This window comes from Centroberyx affinis, unplaced genomic scaffold (assembly GCF_046629955.1).
Source record: "Centroberyx affinis isolate AG114_WGS23_722 - 3 ecotype Tasmania unplaced genomic scaffold, CSIRO-AGI_Caff_v1 ptg001095l_1, whole genome shotgun sequence".
NCBI lineage: Eukaryota > Metazoa > Chordata > Actinopteri > Beryciformes > Berycidae > Centroberyx > Centroberyx affinis.
The window spans coordinates 749,661-771,826 of record NW_027279640.1 but is presented as its reverse complement, the minus strand read 5'-3'; the positions used below and the strand labels follow the sequence as shown (position 1 = coordinate 771,826).

Here is a 22,166-nt window from a genome sequence, read left to right as displayed (position 1 = left end):
GTGTCGTCGTAACTCTATTCGTGTGTGTTAGAGACTTATGAGCTGTATGGAAGGATGCAATTCTACTATGAACATCTGAGTATCAAAACACGTGCAAATTACCCATTACGTGGTCTTCTGGTCATATTTAAGTAGTGTTTATTAGCTCCCGTGGGGAATGCGCCGCTCTGGAGTTCACCCACACTCATCCAAACTCTCCCTTTGTGATTGGACCAATCAGTTACATCCTGAACACCTGTGCAGGTAGTCGCCAGACAGGCCCAGTAGGTAGGTACGTTATGGGAAGCATCTGCCATTTAGGCCTATTTCATGAAACATTTCTTACTTTTCTTCTTGCATCCCTACGAAAAACCAACGTGGGATTCACGATTTTTGCGTATCCCAGGTGTATCTGATGATGAATGTGAAGTGTTCGTGGAACGTTCATCAAATCTGTGAATGAGGCCCATTGTAGTTAAAAAGACAGGAAGACAAATATTGAATAGGCCTGTATCTTTTAATTGAAATTGATCAAAGGTACAGTAATAGTAGTTAAACGCTATATTCTTCCAGCAAACATAGGCTAAAGTGTTTGCGTACCGGTGAGTGATTTTCGGTTAGTAGGCTACATTAATATGTAAATTAACTGTCAAGCGGTCGCAGGTGTGCGTTAAGCTTCTAAAATGACTCCGCCAGTCAGAACCGAAGACCGGATTGAACTGTCGCTTTTAAAACTGGAACGTCGTCTACTGAATCAAACCTGGCGGATATTCAAGGAGATGCACCTCAACACGAACGCGCATCCGAGGAACACTTCTACCTTGCGCGCACCGAGGAAAACGGCGGGTGCGCGCACCGGTAGAAACGTGCTCGAGGAGGGCTGACACCCAGAACGGTCCAATGTAAATCACTGCAAAGCGAGTGGAGAGGAGGGGGAGAGAGAGAGCAGCACCAGCCCAGCCTCCTCTCTGCCTGAACACACAGAGTAAAGCACACGGCCAGGCAGGCGCAGCATCACAGGGGCAACAAAGGGACGCATGGTTCATCTAAGGCATCAAATGAATAAATGATACATTGGCATAAGTTGCGCGTTCAGTTACACGTTTGATTGCATCTGTCTTCACCTCAAAGGTAAGAAAAACTGCACCATAATAAGAAAATTCATAGGCTCCACACCATGTTCTATGCCATATTTTATTAGTCCTGTTATTTACCTATTATAACCAACCTTTAGCCAAGAGCCTCGCATGGCTTGTGCAATTATAATGTTGTATAATCCCTTGTAAATGCATGTGAAATGTATAGGCTGTAAGGATTGAATTGTGTCACACTAGGGAGCATGAAATGGGTGTGACATGTTACTTCATAATCTGTGTGCCAGTAGCTATACCAGCAGCAGCAGCATCAAAGTGTGCATCAGTCTGTATAAGACATGTAAGCAACTAGACTGACAGAGAGCCTAATTGTGCTAAATGTACTCTGCAAGTTCCAGTTAAAGAGCTTATTCAAATAGCAATCTCTCTCCTTTTATTATTTAGGGTGTAATAGCATTGCACAGTCATGGAGCTGGAGCACTTTGATGAGCGGGACAAGGCTCAGAGATACACCCGGAGGGGCTCCAGAGGGAACGGGCTCCCCAGTCCCACTCACAGCGCTCACTGTAGCCTGTACAGAACCAAGACGCTGCAAGCACTGAGCTCAGAGAAAAAGGCCAAGAAGGTTCGCTTCTACCGCAACGGGGACCGCTACTTCAAAGGGATTGTGTATGCCATTTCTCAGGAGAGGTTTAGGTCCATAGATGCCCTCCTGGCCGACCTCACAAGATGTCTGTCAGACAATGTCAACTTGCCCCAGGGGGTGCGGACCATATATTCTGTTGATGGGATGACGAAGATCACCGACATGGATCAGTTGGTGGAAGGTAAGCAATGCTCCTGAGTGGGTGTAGGGTTGCCTTGGATTTTGTTTATATCGAGTAATGTAAGGTCAAATAAGTCACAAACTCCACCAAACCTATCCAACCCCTTCAGATCTAAACAGTGCAGGACTTCCCCAAGCCTGTATGTATGCTATAGGACAGTGAATCTCAACCTTTTTCATATCAAGGACCCCTTATTTAGTACACATTAGAGCCACAGACCCCTAACTTGATGAGAATTTGTCTCTCGGACCCAAATCTGAGAATATTTTTAGTGTTGGATATAATTTTGCCCAGAATTCCATGACTATCTGTATTGTAGGTAGAGAGATAACAGTGAAACTATGGTCAAAATAGTCATTCTTCTACATTCTTTAATTGTTAACTTCTTGTAAATGAATTAATGCTGAAGTTTAACAATTCATCAGTTTGTTGGGGACCCCCTGGAACCCCCTCAAGGACCCCTGGTGGTCCCCAGACTCCACATTTAGAACCACTGCTGTAGGATAGATTTAGTCTGTCATACTATTCTGTAATCTGTCCTTTTATCTCCAAGCAAGAGTGACATAACTCATATTTGTGGGTCAGTATGAACCCTGTTAATGTGTCTTGCTTGTCTGCAGGAGAGAGCTATGTTTGTGGATCCATAGAGCCGTACAAGAAGCTGGACTACACAAAGAATGTAAATCCCAACTGGGCGGTTGGCGCGAGGAATGCGGCTGCGACGGCCCGCGCCCCTACGTCCCTTGGCAGTGGCAAGGCCGGAGCCCCAGAAACTAGGGAGAGCAAGGACTTCATTAGACCCAAACTGGTGACCATTGTCCGCAGCGGGGTAAAGCCTCGCAAGGCCGTACGGATCTTGCTCAACAAGAAGACAGCCCACTCCTTTGAGCAAGTCATGACTGACATCACAGACGCCATCAAGCTGGACTCTGGAGTGGTGAAAAGGCTGTATACTCTGGATGGCAAGATGGTAAGTGTTAAGTGATTATTCTTGATGGTGGATTCTAGGAACTCCACTCCTGTCATTCCCATTATTTAGACTTATGAATTTTCTCCTATACATTCTCTACACTGGAAACATTCTTCTTTGACACTGGAAAGGCCATGAGTCTAAGATAAAACCAAAAAGCTCTCAATTGAATGGGATAAATACAATTATAAGTACTGTTTCCTGTGTGATTTTTAAAGTCCAACAACACTGGTTTGTGCAGAAGGTGGATCAAAAGGAAAAATCATGGATATTTCAGTTTAAAAATGCAAAACAGACGTCAATTGACCACACTTGGCCTTTCTAGTGTTACTCTTCTGAAAATAAGTGTGTAATACATTATGGCAATTTGGCATTCTGACAGATAACTAGGTGTTGCATATACTATGGTATTATGCATTATTAAGTACACAACCCATATACATTTAAGTCTTACAGATCTATAGCTACTGTGTCCATAATAGGTGTTTCCCCATGTTTTTTATATGCAGGTGAATTGATGACTCAGATATACTTTAGCCTGAAATAGTCCCATTGATGTGTGTCCTTCCTCTGGCTGCTCATAACTTTCCACAGATCTTTCTCCTCCCCTCGCTCTCGGAGAGGAAACATTAAACATGCTTCCTGCCAGCTGCACACTGCACTCAACCGTGGCATTCAGAGCAAGGCAATGTGGAAAACACAGGACATAGATTGAAGTTATATTTTACATGCTTGGTAATCTTCTCCCTGTTCAATTGGTTGGGAACAGTGTGTTAAACTGAAATAAGTTCCACTTTAAATTTCAAAAAGTAACCTTCAAGAGTCTTCTCCTCTTTGCCATAAATTTAAGAGACATTAATCCACTTATACAACCCATTTCTGCTTTAATTTGCTCATTTACAGTGTGCATATTCCAAACTAAAGCACTGAGACTGGATTTTTGGACTTGAAAGTCAAAGGAGAAAGGGTCCAGGAGAACTTCAAAGTGCTTTACTTGTGAGAGTGTGCCGTTATTACCCATTCTCCACTGCTCTTATTTTTATGGCTCAGAGAAGTAGAAGAGGGAGGAATGCTGTCGTAGGATGAAAGTGAAAAAGCTGCATGACATTTGTGTGCATCTATTCGTGGCTTGGCTGGGTGCAGTTTTCTAGATGTTGTTGGTTGTGAAGACAGGGGTATTCTGCTATTTTGGTTTTGATGTTCCCTTCACACCTGTCTTCCCATTGTTGTATTGTTTCTACAATAGGAAGCACAGCACAAGGCACAGGAGAGAGCCTAAATATACAGCATTTGCAGTCAACACAGAATAAGGAACCACATGGATTTAGCAAAGTGACTGAATGATGCTTTGATTTTTAGAAAAAATACAACTTTCTCTCTGAAATATGAAGGAATCTGTTCTATTTTTCGCCTCACGTCTCTGTGGATCGCTTCCTTGCCCAGGGAGACTCAGCCCAATCGGCTTAAAGTCAATTGGGAATGTTTGCTAAATGTGTTAAGAGAAATGGGTTTCTAGGACTCCATCTCATATTCCTCCCAAACAGCAGCACAGTATTAAATGGATGTTCACTCCCATGGTTTCACACATAAGTGAGTTAGTACCAGGCAAGCAGTCAGACCGGCCTGACACACATATTCCAAAGGTGTTTTATGAGCCTATCCTAAGCACAGTTACCTATGATCTGTGTTTATCTGCTTACCTAACTAGTATTACCTAGGTACCTAACAACTATCTCTCTTTCTCTTTTTCTTTATATATACATTTATCTACTTGGCATTGAAGAGAACTTTTCAGACAGTAACCATTGTGGAATCAGTGTTCTATACTTTCAATACTGTGGTGACGTCAATGATCACCACCGCATTTCCCACCACATTCTTGTGTCATAATTACATTAATTAACATCCTTTTTGGATATTATTGCCGTTACTGTATATGGGATAGGGTTTATGAGGTCTTTCCTTTATGCAGGGACTGATAAGGTTGTGTAATAACTGAGTGACAACGCTGCCAATTGTCAGAGCAATTAAGTTACAAAAAATTTGTATTAGTAAAAAAAAAGTATTCAGCTCTTTAACTACACCTAAGTCTCACCTCCCCTCTATATTGGTATCCTTATCGCAAAATATAATGAGTTTTTTTTTTTCCTCTGATGGTTTCTATGGTGACATGGTTTCCTGAGCCGGTTGCTAAGGAACAGCCTCTGCGGCAGAGCGGTGCAGTAGTGATGTCAGGACTGTAGGTGTACTGTGAGAGGGCTCATAGATGCAGCGCTCGGTCTGTCAGCTTTATTATACACATGGCGGCAAGATGGAGCACATGGCCGAGCTATAATCCCAGGATGGTACTCGCCCATAACGCCAATAATTTTTGCTGTGTAGGGGGAACAGTTGGTGCTTTTCACACCCAACACTTCAAAATCTGTTTTTACATATCATCTAATACACATTTTTTAGGAATACAGATTGTTCAATAAAGCATAAACAGATATTAAGTTGAAATAGATCAAACGTGGATCTCGATACAGTAGGGCTACTGTGTGAAAGTGGAATATTAAAATACTCATAGTATCTATAGGTATTGCACAGCATTTGTCTGTCATGCAGTAACTGTACAATATCATTGCTTCTTCAATTAGATGCTTTTAATGTTGTGTGCTTTCCTAATAAGCTGTTGAACTGGGTGCCTGGCAGTGCAGTTCTGTGCTCTACTTTTCATGCTTTTTGTGGTCATGCTGTGACTCCAGATGGCCAAATAAAAACGATCCTTTGGCATCAAGAGGTCCTGCTTTCATGGGTCTTTACCCTTTGCAACCTGCCTGCACTTTTGGTCCAGAGACAAAGAAATGTACTGTCTGTTTGGAAACTAATTAATTCTAGCAACTTTGGTTTATAACTATGATTTAATCTCTTATTAACATTTCAAAACGGAACCATCTGATTAGCATAAATGTTTTACTGAAAAAAGTATAAATGCTTTGTTGTTGCATGTTACTCATTATCCTATTTCGTCAACTGGCTGCATTAATTTACCATGATTCCTGATTATATTCTTATTCAGTCACACTTTTTTCTCTGATTGTGCTACAATAACAATAGCTACTATGTCATATCTGTGACGTTTGCTCATTTATATGTATTTTGGGCTGTACTGTGCCATGATTCTGTGCCATGTTAGAGGACGGCTGTTCAGTAGCCCTGCTGGATGGCTGGGGCTCCTCCATACTGCCGAGTCACTCTGTAATGGTGCTCAGCCATAAGAGAGAGAGAGAGAGTCAGAGGGATAGGATCAGCCTGGCCTAATGGAGAGGATACAGTCTGTTGTGCTGGTTCAGGAGACAAAATTCAGTCTGCACTATGTTAAACCTCAAATTTGTTGTATTATTAAGACTGTATTGCTCCATTGTCTGTTATCTACATTAAAGAAAGAAACATAAGCTTGGAGAGAGACAGAGCGAAACAGACACCCTGCAGGAAAAGCCCTTTGAGGCGAGGAAACATGCCATGGCCTGGTGTGATCCTCCTGTTGTGTGTGGGATGGAGCTGAGAGTATTTACATGACTGAGTAGGTCTGAGGAGACTTAGCCCATGGCATTCCAATCCCCACTGTAATGGATATGGCTCGGTGCTGTAATTGTATTATGCACACCGCTAACTTCCCTGTGTATGAGAGTCAATGCTTCTTGTTGAAATAGATGTCAGCATTCACCCGAGGACAGGCTCTGGCTTGACATCAATGCACGGGAGCGGGGGCTTCATTCTCCACGGTACAATTATGCATCACTAGATGTGATAAATACCCCCATTCATGCTTTAGAAATGAGATGCAGAGGGGAAGCGGTTATGAGATTGATGTTGCCCCGTGTGTCAGACGGCAGCGCCTAACTTATGGTTTCCAATCAAATCCTTCTTGTTGACCTTGACTGTGCCATTTGCTGCTTTGGCCTGAGCGTGCCCACAATGAATCTCTATCGGTTTACACTCATACCACAGATGTCATTGATGCATGCTGGCTGTTTGGCTGCTTAGAAAATCACTTACCTTCCATAAAAAGGTATAACACTTCATTTTTTTTTTATTTCTCCTGTAATCCAGTAACCCTAACCCTAACCTTATTAACACAAAGGTAGGCGCCCTGTTTTAAGAAACCTCTTAACCTCTAACTCTGTAAAACTGTAACACAAAGCCTGTAATGACATACTGTAACTGATACTGCATTCAAAGCTTTTTCTTTCACAATGGAAAGGCTTTAACTACCTATTTGTACCTATGGCACATCTTGTATTACATGTAATGCAGCCTTTCTTTATCCTTACTAAAAAGAATGCTATTTAATGGAGCGAAGTTGATTATGTGCTGTATTTGCTGTTGATATATCATGGTAAAAGCTTGTTTTGAAACCCCTCACTGTAAGGAAAGGAATGGAGAAGGATGAAGGAGACGGGGAGGATGTCTGGCTTCCCTCTCACCTGCTGCTGCATGGCTGTTAAATATTGAGCAGTGACTTGCTCAGTGTTCTGCTGCACTTGGTTTAGAGAAGAAATTCTCCTCTCTGAAAGACGAATCGTTATGTTAGAGCTTAAGGGGAAGTTGCTGTTAATACTGAATACTGGTTTAATTTTCTTTGCATTGTTACAGAAATTTTACGGTATTGTCAATGTCAACTGAGTAGTTTGAGCTACAGTATGTTTGTTGGAAAGGGCTGGGCAATAATTGAATATAATCGTTTATTGTCTTTCAGTGGAACCATATTGTGATTAAAATGATGATATTGAATTATCGTGATACGCAATTTTGCTGTTTACAGAATTCTGCTGTTAATGATTAAAAAAAAAACAAGTAAGTAAAATCTCTCATGAAACGAGATCTGAGACAAATAAGGGGATATTATTTGAAGATGAATAGTTTTATCATACTTTATAAACATCAATTTGACAATGATCAATTTGACATCAATGATATGTTGGCAGATGTTATATCTATCAAAATGATTTTTAGGATTATTGTGATATTAATTTTGGTCATATCACCCAACCATATTGGAAAGTGGTTGGAAGCTGGTGTTTCCTTTGTTTTGGAAAGTCAAACATTGTGTAAGGTCAGTTGTTGTTGGAATCGCTGTAGGCTAAATATAACACCTCACAGACGAGCAGTGTAATTATGAGCGCTGGAAATGTGTGGGCTATACAGACTAGAATGTGTTTTAATGAGGGCTTGAGCTGTAGGTGTGTCTTTATGGAGCTGTACATCAGTTCAGTGCTGACTTGCACTTGTGAAGCCGACCATTACTCATGGCGTTGCAGCAGCTGCAGTTATGTTGTGGCTTCCTGTATCAGACATCTTTCATATTTGGCTAATACTCCATGTACGCTGATATTTTGATGAATGTGTTTGTTTATGTCTGCCTTACCAAAGAAATATATACCATAGCATTAGTCACATTGAGAGACGAGCCCTTCCTCTTTCTACTGGACATTCTTCTGAGCATGCTCACATAGAAATATGGTTAAAAAAAAAAGGTAATTTCCACAAATAATGGACTGCTGAAAATGATCTCTGTCTTAATAATGAATGACTGCAATGTACACACAGTGAGGCATGTCCTGAAACTAGACAATGGCAGCTCATATATAAAATGAATTAGAACCATTTGGAAATGACATGTGAAGATGAGTCATTGTTTGTCCCTGACATGCTGAGTGACTGTCTTGCTCTTGAAGGGGAAGATTCAGCACCCCGGACAGCTCCACCTGTCTACCGGTGGTGTTATTTTTTTTCTGAACTCAATAACACCAGCTTGTGTGTTTCGTGTATGGCTCAGATTGATTAGTCTCTATAGTGTGTATACCTCCTCCTGTGTTTCCCTTTTACTGAGTTTCAACAGCCATGCTTGTGCTTGCAGAAATCACAGATAAAACCCCGACGATCAATATTTGCATGGGATGCTCCTGGGAGGGAGTGTGTTTGTGTGTGTGTGTGTGTGTGTGTGTGTGTGCGTGCGTTAGGGGGAGGGTGGGCCTGATGGAGCTGCTGTGTCACTGAGCCAGCAGGCATAAGTGATCAATATAGAGCAGGCCAGATGCAGTCGCTCCACAGCACATTCATGATGCTGCTAGTTATGCTGTTCTTGCATGAATTTGGTGTCTTATCTCCAAGATGGATAGCATGTGTGACGCTTACTTTGAACATTAAATGATGGTTGTTGCAATTCAGAATTAATGGGGAGTGGCTCTGAAATAAATGAGCTCTTGCTGGAACAATATTTTAGCAGATGTAATATGTTTTGAGCAGACCCTGTTGTTGTTAAATGAAGAACTCTATCTTTGATTAGAGTCTCGGTCCAATGCAGCCTGTCCCTGTTAATGGCTTTTTCCCCTCAGTATCCATTGTCTGCCTTTTTGTGGAGTACTTTTTTTAAAGTATTATTTTGGGGTCATTTTTGCCTTTTATTAAACAGCAGAGAGAGAGGGCTTCAAGGCTGGATTTGAACCCAGGACATCACATATTTAGTGGTATGGTTTGTGTCATGTTTGTGTGCAAATTCTTACCGAGACTGATGGTGAAATCTTTCTATCCTCTGCAGTTTGTCCAGTACTTTGAATAGGATCTGACAGTGGATTTAAGGCAGCCCTGTCTCTGAGAGACAATAATGATGAGTTATTGTCTCAAACTCAGCTGTGATTCTATCTGGTCTCCTTGGCGACGGCTGTGCAGCTCTGTTCCCTTTGGGATCACAGTCTTTGGGAGGGGCAGTGGGGGCAGGGGCAGTTGGGGGTGGGGGGTCTGCAGGGGGAAAGGGATATTTTAAGCCTCCCTTGGTGCTCATTGTTTTTAAATTTTATGGCTGAAATCACAATGACCTCTGGTTGTTGTGAGGTGCATATGCTGCTGGCTCCCCATAAAACAATCCCTTTTTGTTCAGTAGATAGTCCAACATTTCACATATTTGGAAAAGGCTTTAGATGAAGCTCAATATTTTCTTATTTCCTTAGACATAATTACATTATTGACTATCTAAATATATCCAGGCAGATGACAAATTTCTCAAATTCACTGTGTTCATTTCTTCTAAAAATTATAAGATTTATACAGAGAAAAAAAAGGATATTTGTATATCATAACTAAAGGAGGGAGATGATAATATTTCACTTAATATATAGTTAGTGGGGAGTGTGGTTGGCAGACAGACTGTGGTTGTTTGCTTTTCTGGCCTGTGGTTGTTTGCTTTTCTGGCCTGCTCTAGATCTCCTGCTCTACTTTGCTCCATGCCTCAGCAGCACTTAAGCCGTCTTGTTAAACTCCTGTGCTGAACTTTTCATGGTTCTGAATGATGAGACAATTAGAAATGAATGTAGATGTTGAATGTTTTCAATTGACTGTCTTTACATTTCTCATCAGATATGATGTTCATGAGGTGTCTACACATTGTTTATCTGCAACTGTGTGGGGAATAATATTCCTTCTGACAGTAACCTGGTGAGCAGTACCTTTTACTGTTAAAGCATTAAAGGTGATAATCTATAATTCATAATCAGTCATATCTAATGCAACAATTTGTTCACGACAAAACAAAATGTCTCATCAATAACTAATGTCAATATAACATCACTGCTTGATTGACAGTGTCGCTCTTCCTGAGAGTGTCTGAGCCGTTCCCACAGTAGAGACATAGGAGCTCTACATCATCTCTCCTGGCACGCTGCTGTAGTTAAGCTCATCAATAAGCCTTTTGAGGAGAAGGTCAGGACTCCATCAGCATCTTCATTTATTTATGACACTGCATCCATGGAGATGGGCTTCCTCATTAGTGATAGCTGCCGATGCAGCAGCTCAGCCCTCTTGTCTCTCTTTGTAGGAAAGATGTGAGGGGCAACCTTTGTCATTTCTGTGTCTTTTCTGTTATAATGATAAAGGCATATGTAATGACCATGTAATGTTAAGAAAACTTTAATTTGTAGTAGCTGTAGTTAATTTGTAGCAGCCCACAACTGCCATCCTCTGGCTGATAATGGTAACATCCTCCCTCCTACCATTCAACAATCATGTAAAACAATTTCAGTTTTTATTAACGGGTTCAGTTTTTAATAACCATTCATGGGACATCACATGAATGTTATTTATGCTATCACTCAGCATTCACTCTTTTGATTTTTGGGTTACATAACAGTTATCATGGATTGAGGATCTGGTAGTTTTTCAAAACTACCAGATGGGAACAACAGACTGTTGTTGTGATTGGTTCCCTGAATGGATAACTGGGCTTCAAAACATGCTTTACATGAGTTTATGTGAAATGGTGCAGGACAGGTTTGTGATTTATTTAATCTCCACCAGGGGGTGAAAACAATTCAATGACAGGCAGATGGTATTATCATCAGTGTTGGGGTCGTTGCTGGAAAAAGTAATAAATTACACATTTGCTTTTCTTAAAAGTAATGAATTACTTCACTTATTACTAAAAAGTAATTTGTTACACTGCTTGTTACATTACTTTACACCCTAGAATGATTGTGCTAGGCTTACTTGCGTCACCACATTACCAGCAGAAGTATCTAAATAATGAGACACAAAATCTTTCTTTTAAGGTTTTTAATAAAGAATAAAGATAGAGCCTACAGCATTAAATTCTGACGTTCTGAGATGTGTTTACCACTTTGTTGGCTCGTTCATGTGCATTCTACTTGTAATTTCGATATTTCCAACATGACTTGAAGGCAGGATAAGAGGAGGGGAACCTTCATAGATATTATGCCAATAAAGGTTATATAGATATAGATATAGATAGGTTATTACTTGTGTTACATACTTGCCCCTTTAACCTCTATCAGTTAGATCAGTAACTGTAATGTGATTACTTAAAAAAGTGAAGTAAGGCATTACTGTTCCAATTTCAGTAATGTGATTACAGTAACGCGTTACCCAACACTATTATCATAGACAGTACTGAATAATATCCAACAGGTTTTAAATTGGCTTTCCTTTTCTTAGTAGTTACCTTAGAGACATTTCCCTTTGCAGCCAGGCTGATACACCAGTAGAAAGAAATGTTAATTCCATTATTCATATGCTGTACCCACAGTAGCATTAATTTTCCCTTTGTACTTTGGCCACTTGGAATATGCAAATACAGCGTGTCTGCTCAACTGCAGCCCCCTATGTTTAATGCAGCAGCATTCCTTTGATGGCTTTCTCTCTTCCTGTTGGTGTTTCAGACTTTCAGAGGTCAGTTATTCAGGCTGTTTTTGACTGTTGATCTATAAAGAGCATCATACACTAGTTGATATTTAGATAATTAGATAGTTGAAGTGTCTTCCTGCATGTGACAGATCATGGAAACCATGCGGTCAGTAAGTCATCCATTTATAGAAATGCTAGTTCATTGGTCATAGCAAAAATGTTGTTTGGGGTTGCTCTATAATTAATTAATACATTGAAATCTCTCTCTCTCTCTCTCTCTCTCTCTCTCTCTCTCTCTCTCTCTCTCTCTCTCTCTCTCTCTCTCTCTCTCTGATGTGTGTTGGAGGAACCACTTGCCTGATGATTTTAACACGTCAGTGTGAACCAGCACATTTCATGCAATATATTTTCTATTGATGTCGTTGTTGCCATGGTAATGTCATGTAATGTCTGGAAATGACATGACTCTGAGATGTTTCTGTGTTACTGTGGGTGTTGCCCACCGTCTCACAGGAATGCTTTCTCTTCCGAGACGCCCCAATAAAAGCTGACTGCAGACTGAGAGCAATGACTGAGTGCAGCGTGTCTGTGCGCTCACTATAAAAAAATAATCCCTACTCTTTCCATATTCTCTCAATCTTTCTCAGTATGTGTCAGATATTTCAAGTCAATACAGCTATCAAAATTCGCCAGTTATTGGGGGCCACATGTATATTTCATACAATAAACTGACAACAGAATTATGTAATATTTGACCAACTAACAAATGGAAAAAGCTGTTTGCTGCAGTTTGATTTAGAGAGAGAGAGAGAGAGAGATTTCCTTGTCCCTGTCAGACACAACAGGCTGAATCGTCCAGAGACACCAGATACTATTCGAAATCTTCAGGATGTTTTTTTGTACTATGACTGACAGAAACATCTCCATCTGTCACCAGGTGTCATCCCTCATGGACTTTTTTGGGGAAGATGATATATTCATTGCGTGCGGCCCGGAGAAGTTCCGTTACCAGGACGACTTCTTGCTGGATGAAAGTGGTGAGTGTGTTCACAGCTGTACTGTATGTGAGCCTTTGTGGCTCAGTGGGTACAGCAAAGCACTAACACTGTCAGGGTTAGAGGTGGTTTCCCACTTGGGTCACTCATACTAAAAGCTCAATTGTACTGGAACTACTACTGTGTGTACTCTGTGTGCCAATAGGGATGAGACAATAACTGGTGTTACTATATATCGTGGTTAAAAAACAATAATGGTTATTACACCGCCCCTTATTTTTATTACCGTGACCTCCACAATAACCAGCAACTTCTTGGGAGGCTGAATAGCAAGCGCAAAAAGTTACTATTTTACATAAATATTTTACATATGTTCTACAGTCTTACATCAAAACGTGTTTAAAAAAGTGAAATGTCTTGCTATTGACATGATGATAAATTAGTTTGTAAGTAATTGAAGCATATTACAGTACAGATTTGAAGGTTTTCATCTTCAATTATTGGGATTACATTGTATATCGAGATAATTTTGGCCAAGATAATCGTACTAAGAAATCTTCATATCGGCACAGGCCTATGTGCCATATTACTACTTCTACTACTGCTATTACTGCCACTACTACAACTAGCACTATTACAACTAGCACTACTACTAGCACTACTACTACTACTACAACTAGCACTACTACATCTCACTTACAGCTAGCCCACACATTCTTTCCAGGAAATGTAATATTGTTACAGTAGAATTTAGGTGCAGTGTCATCCTGCTCTCTCATCATCACACGGTAAAGTCTCCTTTCATCTCTCAGTAAATCCTCAGTGTCAGCCCACTCTAAAAATTTGCCGTGACACGACTCCCTCAGGAGAGCGATGCTATTATCACTCACAGTTTGTGGTGGGCCTGTTGGGGGTTTTTTTTTGGTCTTCTTCTCGTTCAGGTAAACATGTATTTGGAACTCAGAGCAGCGCTGTTCACTGCTGCATTTTTACTAAAACTAAATGCTCCTAAAACTAAATTCATGCTAAAAATTCAGCACAAGCAAAATATATGATTGTGTGTGAGGCAGATAAAAACAAATTTTTCATTTTAAAGTAACACTATAACGTCCTTCTTCCACTAATTTGTTGCCAAGAACAAAATGTGTTGCCAAGAACAAAAGAGCTTTTGGCAGATGCATGTGCAGATACATGTTCCTTCTTGTCCATGCAGACATGCAATGCAAATGAAAAGTATGAAGTTAAATGACTGAAAAGAAATATAAAAAGGGAAATAAAATTGTAAAACTGATGACTTAATTATCTAAAAAGTAAGTAGCTAACTGATAAAAAGAATTCAAAAACGCATAATGTTACCAGTAATACTCTAAAACATAACATGCAACTCTTGGCACTGGTGGATAGTTTAGTGCACAGCAGTGGTGAAAAGTAACTAAATACATTTACTCAAGTACTGTACTTAAGTACAGTTTTGAGGTACTTGTACTTTACTTGAGTATTTCCATTTTATGCTAGTTTGTACTTATACTCCACTACATTTTAGAGGGAAATATTGTACTTTTTACTCCATTACATTTATTTCACAGCTATAGTTACTAGTTACTTTTCAGATCAATATTTTATATTTAAAACATTTGATCATCTTTATAAAATAACTATAAAATAGCATTTTTATAGATTAGACTACCCAAAATTATAGCTAAATTGTTAAGATTAGCTTCATGTTGACAACTTTAAAATGCTGCTTCCATGTGCATGTATGTCAATGAATCAGTATTAATATTCCAATAATTTATGAAAAATATAACTCTTGAAATGGGGACAGTTTGCATAAGTACGTTAGTACGTTTACTTTGATACTCTAAGTACATTTTGCTGCCAATACTTATGTACTTGAGTATCTTTACATTGTTGAATTGCTACTTTTACTTAAGTAAAAGATCTCAGTACTTCTTCCACCACTGGTGGACAGCAATATGTAACTTCTTTAGAATTCATCCTTAGTTGCCACTGGTATTTGTTTTCTGGCAGGTTACAGACAATAACTAGGCTCAGTTTTGACTTCATTACTCCTTCTCATTGGATGGTTTCTTTGGACAGGATGTGATGAAAAACAAAAAACGTGAGAAAGAAAGAGTAACTGTTACTATGAATGTCAAACATTTTGAGATTCAGCTGTGATTAATACCAGTGCTGCCTCACTTACAGTGGTCAGTTCTTTTGACAGAGTTGCAAACTGATTCTTTGGCTATGAGCTATGTCAATAATCAATAATAATACGTGTCAGACAACATCAAGCTCTCCATAGGCTAGACATGTTAAATACTTACACTACACTGTGTTACATGTTATACAGGCCTGGTTAGCTCAGTTGAATAGAGTGGGGTTTTCATGTAATCCATTCACATTGTTGACATATTAGACAGTTAACACTACTGTTGCTGACTGATAAAGGCAGGATTACAGATAGCATAGTATATTATGCGGGTGAAGAGTTGCTGCAGCAGATTGTGTTTTGCTTTTACTTTGTCTACAGAGTGCAGGGTGGTGAAGTCCACTTCCTACGGCCGGATCTCCTCCATGCAGGGCCGCTGTTCCCCAAGAGGTGGGGGGGTTTCCCGCAGGAGCAAGTCTCCCTCATCCACTGGTTCAGGTGTGTGTGTGTGTGGAGACACTAGTTTGTATATCTGAGAGAGATATCTTGACACTTAATTGAACAAAACGTGAATTTGTTGCTCTAAAATTTCACATAATGTCCTTGTAAGATTGTTGTATCTGTACATTATACACTACACGTAAAACATACAATTTGGTGCATCCTGCATCATCAATTTGCTGATTGTTTGGCTCCATTTCTCCTGCACTTGCAGCTAATGGGACGGCAGGCAGTCAACTCTCCACCCCTCGATCTGGAAAGTCACCTAGCCCGTCTCCAACCAGTCCTGCGAGCCTCCGAAGACGTCGGGTAAGGAAATAAACCCGTCATAAAAGTCAGAATTCTAAGATTAATCTCAGAATGCAAATAATTTTTTCACGTGGCCCTAATCCTCTTCCCTACATAGTCATTCACTCTCTCACTATGACTATCTCGTCTTTCCAGGGATCTCAACACAGCGGCTCATCCCTCTCTCTAGCTTCTACCAAGGTATGCAGCTCAATGGATGAAGGAGATGGGGCCGGCAGTGAAGGTAAGACCGAGCACAAGACCTAGGTATTGGAAAGACCTTGTATTTGAAAGTTACTGTTTTTTGCTACAAAACATGAATCGGCTTTTGGTTTGGCTTTACAGCGGAGCTCATGGATGAATACCCGTCAGTTCCTGCCTCCATTGCAGAGAGGTACAAAGTGGGGAGGACATTAGGGGACGGAAACTTCGCTGTGGTCCGAGAGTGTGTGGAGAGATCTACTGGGAGAGAGTACGCTCTGAAGATCATCAACAAAGGCAAATGCAGGGGAAAGGTGAGGGCTGCTTGTGCATAGGCCGACTTTACTTATCACACCACCCAGTTTGGGACAATTCATTTTCTTTTCAATCTAAAGATCAAAAGATACATTTGGACTGCAAGTAATTTACTAATGATAGAGCATTCGGCAGTTGCAGGGGAAATGTATTTTTTTATTTTTTTTTTTTAGGTTTGCCACTAGCTGGAGAGCTTCTGTATGTTAGTTTGTCATTTTTGGGGGAGAATGTTCAGACTTGAATTCATTTTGGATGCTTATTCAGTTTCATTCACTTAAATCTGTGGCAGTTACCTGTACTGGTCAGGAGATGGCGCTATCTCCTCTGTGACAAAAATTTTGGGTCTTGATGGGTTTGTGTGATGTTGTCATGAGCTAAAGCCTAAATGCCGGAAATTATTGTAAATTGTAAATATAAAATTGATAAACTTGGGTTTGATACTTTAAGCTGTTTATATTGGTCAGCTTGAAACTAGCACAAAGTTAGTTTTCACTTGTTTCCAGTATTTGTTATCTTCCTGAATTGATTGAAATGAAAGCCCTGTAATCTCACATTCCACCGATAAATATGTGTATAACTTATCCTTCTTTTTGGAATATTTGTTGATGTTTTTTCTTTTTCACCCAGGAGCACATGATCCAGAGTGAAGTGTCGATCCTTCGGCGCGTGAAACATCCCAACGTCGTGCTATTGATCGAGGAAATGGACACCTACAGTGAGCTGTATCTAGTCATGGAGTTGGTTAAGGTACTCTAGACATCATTCTAGGCTCAGTTAAATTTCACAGTGGTATTTCATAGGTCATTGAAACATTTTGGATTTCTGAGCGATGAGCTTTGTTCTGTTCACAAGTCTCTCCTAAACTTTTTTTTATCTTACTTTTTTTTTAATCTTAAAAGGATTTTACTGAATGCCTGTTAAAAACTGGGATAAAATTTACATTCCAAATTGCCCCCAAAACTTTTCAGCAGGCAGCGGCTCTTTCACAGCAGTTATAAGCTAGCGTGTAAAGTGATGTTCTTTCACATCCCATCTGTCCCCAGGGTGGCGATCTCTTCGACGCCATCACCTCCTCCAACAAATACACAGAGAGGGACGGCAGCTCTATGCTCTTCAATCTGGCGAGTGCCATCAAGTACCTGCACAGCCTCAATATTGTCCACAGAGACATCAAGCCAGAAAACCTGTTGGTACGTGTGAATCTGCTCGCTTCTTGTTGCAGTCTTCGTATGTCAAAATGAAAGAGGAATATAAGGACACCAGGAAGTTATTGATAGGTCTAGCTTATGAAATGGATATTTATCAGTATGGTATTATTGTCCATTGGCACTCACATATTTCTCATACAAAAGCCTTTAGGCTCTAACCAAAATCTTGCATACTTTGGATCTAGTAATATAACATTTGAAAGGGAATGGTGAAGATTTCTGAATTCAGCGGGTGGAAAGAAGTCATTCATTCAGAGCAACTAAGGATGAATCATTCACACACAATTGTAGCTTTTTGTTCTATTGTCTTTTCATACAAGATTGACTCTTTGAAATATAGTGTAAGATATATAATAACATTGTTTATTGAGACCTTTCTTTAAATCACTACCTGTCTCTCTTATGTAACAGACAGCAGGAGAGAGCATCTGTATTTGCAATTGCTGTATTTTCCCACACAGGAGAGTTAGAACTGTATGAGGCCTGGATTTTTCCTAAAGCGTCCATTCCAAAATATGAAGGTTACCGAATGAATAATAGTCTGCTTTCACTATAATGCAGATGTTGCACAATCCTTCCCCCAGTCTCTAAAGTGCTGCTATTTTTGAACTCTGCAAAGTCTCCCGACTGACACTGTAATCCTAAATTTATCATCACATAGAGCTCATCTTTTGCAGTCGAGTAAACAGGCCACTAATGGGAGCGTTACCACATGTGAATATGAAATGCCGACTGCTTTGCCCTACTTTCGCATAACTCCTTATTGTGTCTGTAACACAGGTGTATGAACACCAGGATGGCAGTAAATCCCTGAAGCTGGGGGACTTTGGCTTGGCTACTGTGGTCAACGGGCCCCTCTACACTGTGTGTGGCACCCCAACCTATGTGGCTCCAGAGATCATTGCTGAGACAGGGTGAGTCAACATTATCATAATCCAAAACAAAATAAAACATTGCCTGCTGCAGTGATTGAGCGCTATTAGCTGATGTCTTTCTTCTGCCTGCCTGATGTGTTTTCCCTTTAATTACAGATATGGCCTCAAGGTTGACATTTGGGCAGCTGGTGTCATCACTTACATACTGCTGTGTGGCTTCCCTCCTTTCCGTGGGTACGTGTTCCTGTATTCGAGGCTATATTTTGGAATGACAGCCCGTTGTTATGAGTATAGGGAGCTTCATAGGTAGCGTCTATTTTAAGGTATTGCACTGCAAAAACTGACAGACTTGTTAAGTTATTTTATCTTGCATCCAGACTTATCAAGCTTATTTTAGGATTTTTTTTTTTGTGAAATCATCTTACTGCACTGGCAGATAATTGTACCGGTTTCAACAAATTTGACTTTTTTTCAGGATAATGTAACTTGTTTCAGGACATTTACTTGGTAAAAGTGAAACTGTCTTGGAGAAAGTTTCTTGTTTCAAGATTTTCTTCACTGTTTTATGGTGATTTCTTGAAAGAAGTCATATTGGCATGTATCAAGTGAAATTTATTGAAACCAGTAAGATTATCTGCCATTGCAGTGAGATAATTTGACTAAAATATCGCAAAATAAGCTTGACAGGTCTGGAAACAAGATAAAATCACTGGGACAGCTTGTAATTTTTTGCAGTGTGGGTCTAATTTCTTCTCCAAATGTTCCATTGGAATAGTTGTACCTTTATATCATGAAGGAGTCCTTGCTTAATCTTGTGGCTGCTTATGGTATACCATTAAAATCCAATATCCAGACTTTTTTAGCTTGTGCTGTGTTGGTTTGCAGAAGGGTTAAGGTTATTTGAATAATGATTATAATTCTCCATAATAAAATACCTTTTTGGTTCTTTATTTCTCCAGCAGTGGTGAAGATCAAGAGGTGCTCTTCGACCAGATTTTATTGGGCCAGCTTGATTTCCCCTTACCGTACTGGGACAATGTGTCTGACACTGCCAAGGTCAGTGGCTGGAAACGCTGTCTTTATCTGCCGTGTCGGGAATCTGTCATTGATGTGCTGGTTATCTGTCTCCTGCTGCAGTATTTGAATGTCTACTCACAGCTGACATGTTATGTCTGCTCTCTAGGCACTCATCACTGGAATGCTGCAGGTAGAGGTGGATCAGAGGTACACAGCTCTGCAGGTGCTGGATCATCCCTGGGTCAATGTAAGTTCAACATTACAAAGCCAGTCCTTTCCAGAGTTACCTGTGCGCATACTAGTAACGGAATGAAAGGATATGCAGTGTGATCATAGTGGGTTGAGTTGCTGTGACCTCGTTCTGCGTGTTCTCCAGGATGAAGGTGTGTCGGAGAACGAGCACCAGCTGCCTGTGGCTGGGAAGATCAAGAAGCACTTCAACACTAGGCCCAAGCTGAACAACACCACAGCAGGAGTATCAGTTATCACAGTAAGGACTGACCTGCACCCCGCCACACACTAGCGCTGCGTGTAACTCTGTGTCAGTGGATTACATTTGGGCTCTTTTAAGCTGCGACCAACAGCTAGTGTGAGTCACTCTGTCGGTCGGCCTGAAAAAATGTAAAACTCTGCTGTGCATGTGCCATTGTGGGACTCAGCTGAGTCTCTGAGCCTGATCAGTGTGTCACTGTGATTTTAGCTCGGTTGGTAAATCATAGGTTTGCCATGCCAGAGATCCCAGGTTCTCGAATGTGTTGATTTAGCAGTACCTTTTTTTTTGTTTTTTGTTTTTTCATGCATGCTGGCTTTCCCAAGCACCAAGCTTGTCGCAGCTTATCACAAATTCTGTGCTTACTTGTGACTATTCAGTTATGATGCTTTTGAATTTCATTAAAAATCATTTGATTTAAGCTGAAGCTAGCTTGGTCAGCTTTACAGCAAATTAATATCTTGAATCCATCGCTTTTCTTTCTTTAATCTTCTGCGGTCTCACTTAGCAGCCGATTCAAATTTCTGTGTCTTCCATTGACTTTTATCATGTCAGCTCTCCCTCATTGTCAGTCCACCCATCCGCTTCTTGCTGCCAGGTCTTCCTCTGTGTGCTCTGGCCTCTCCTCATCCTCCTCTCCTTTAGGACTGTCAGCACCGTTGTCAGGAGCCCCACTTTATCGATCATATGATATATTGTTGTTCTACAATTAATAGATTTAGGTAAATATGATTTCTTGGTCATTTCAGAACTGGGCTAGCTTTTTACAGTTTTGCAGAAAGACAACTAACTTCTACTCAGGGTCACACCCCCTATAATTTATCTTTTACTGGTTGCCATTCGTGGGAAGAATCTGTTACATTCCTGTACATTGCTCATCGCTAGCTTCTTGATTTACGTTGCAGGTAAAAGCAGGCATTAAAGTGTCACTTGCCAAACGGAAGTATTTCTCTGACATTTCACAGAACTTCAGTTGACAGTGAAATGACTTCTTTTATCTGCCAGTTTTTTTTTCTTCCCATCAGAACAGTTTAACAGTTCAAGTTTAGAGCTGTATGCCTTGGTGCAAATGAGGTCAGTGATGCTTTAAGTTCAAGGTGATCCACTGAGTTGCACTCGTCTCTCCCCGCTCAGCTGGACCGGGACTTTTCCATCCAGAGGTCAGGGTCTTTGGACCACTACCAGCATCCAGGATTGTACTGGATAAGGTATGACACAGTGTAGTGCTAACATGCGGTGCTTCCATGGCAACGTGCTGGCAGTCTCCATCCCCCATCCCGCAAAGGGCTGACCCATCGCCCCTGAGTGAACCCCTGTCCATTCATGCTTCACCCTTCTCTACCTCATTAGCAGAACCACCATTTAATCACGTTGCCCGCTTTGTTCATCTCACCAACGCTGTGGCCATCTCTTCTCTCATCTGGTTGTGCAGTTCACTGTACTGTATACTCATTGTGCATAGACAAGCAATGCATCTGTGATGCTAACTGCATTCTAGGATGCATGATGCGTATTGAGTAAACAGGATTTTGTTTACAGCTCCACCAGCTGGGTGTGTTTTGTTTCTTTATAATCTGTGCCGTTACCGACATTGGATGTCATGCACCTGAGTTAGTGTAGCCTTTATTGCCTCTTGTTTTTGCTTTTCCTGGTTTTGTTGTGTACGCTGCACTAGTTTGCCGTGTCATAGGCAGAAGTTAACCATTCTGGAGAGGAGTAGTGGGGCAAATGCAGCTTTTCTGACTGACGCCTCAACTGCATGTTCATCTAACATTATATTCACCAAAGTGCCTCAGCGGTGAGTTGAAAGCCCTCCTCATCTTTGTGGCCTTGTGGAGAACCTAACGGTTGCTACTGTGTCACCCTCCCTCAGAACACCCCACTTGATAAAGAGAAGCAGGTTTTCCGACGAAGACGCCACCAGGATGTGAGGTCCTCGCCCCGCGCCCCACAGAGCCTCGGTGCCAGCGCCGCCCACAGCGCCAACCCCGGCCTCTCCCCTGCTGAGTTCACCTCCGAGTCTGAGGACTATTCCCCGGGCTCGACCGTCCGCTCCCCCACTTCCCCTTTCTAG

General features: G+C 40.9%; 1 protein-coding gene across 5 annotated transcripts; it reads left to right on the top strand.

Moving 5' to 3' along the window:
* The first annotated feature begins 1,539 nt into the window (after positions 1-1,539).
* On the top strand, positions 1,540-22,166 carry dclk1b (doublecortin-like kinase 1b). Of its 5 annotated transcripts, none has more exons than XM_071523600.1 (16): positions 1,540-1,900; positions 2,521-2,870; positions 12,985-13,084; positions 15,579-15,689; positions 15,913-16,007; positions 16,143-16,230; positions 16,332-16,501; positions 17,130-17,249; positions 17,546-17,692; positions 18,491-18,624; positions 18,742-18,819; positions 19,545-19,641; positions 19,769-19,849; positions 19,979-20,092; positions 21,227-21,300; positions 21,966-22,023. In XM_071523600.1, exons 1-16 carry the CDS (start codon positions 1,540-1,542, stop codon positions 22,021-22,023), a joined length of 2,178 nt encoding a protein of 725 aa, XP_071379701.1. The 5 variants fall into 5 exon arrangements, with proteins under 5 accessions (XP_071379701.1, XP_071379702.1, XP_071379700.1 ...); XM_071523601.1 differs by having other exon boundaries at positions 15,579-15,695; positions 16,143-16,224; XM_071523599.1 differs by lacking the exon at positions 21,227-21,300 and having other exon boundaries at positions 15,579-15,695; positions 16,143-16,224; positions 21,966-22,166.

What these genes read in the sequence shown, in the direction of transcription:
- dclk1b (XM_071523597.1), top strand. Translation starts at nt 1,540, where the DNA reads ATGGAGCTGGAGCACTTTGATGAGCGGGACAAGGCTCAGAGATACACC. An exon ending in GGCTTCCCTCCTTTCCGTGG is followed by an intron (nt 18,820 to 19,544) that starts GTACGTGTTCCT and finishes TTATTTCTCCAG; the next exon opens with CAGTGGTGAAGATCAAGAGG. An exon ending in ATGTGTCTGACACTGCCAAG is followed by an intron (nt 19,642 to 19,768) that starts GTCAGTGGCTGG and finishes TCTGCTCTCTAG; the next exon opens with GCACTCATCACTGGAATGCT.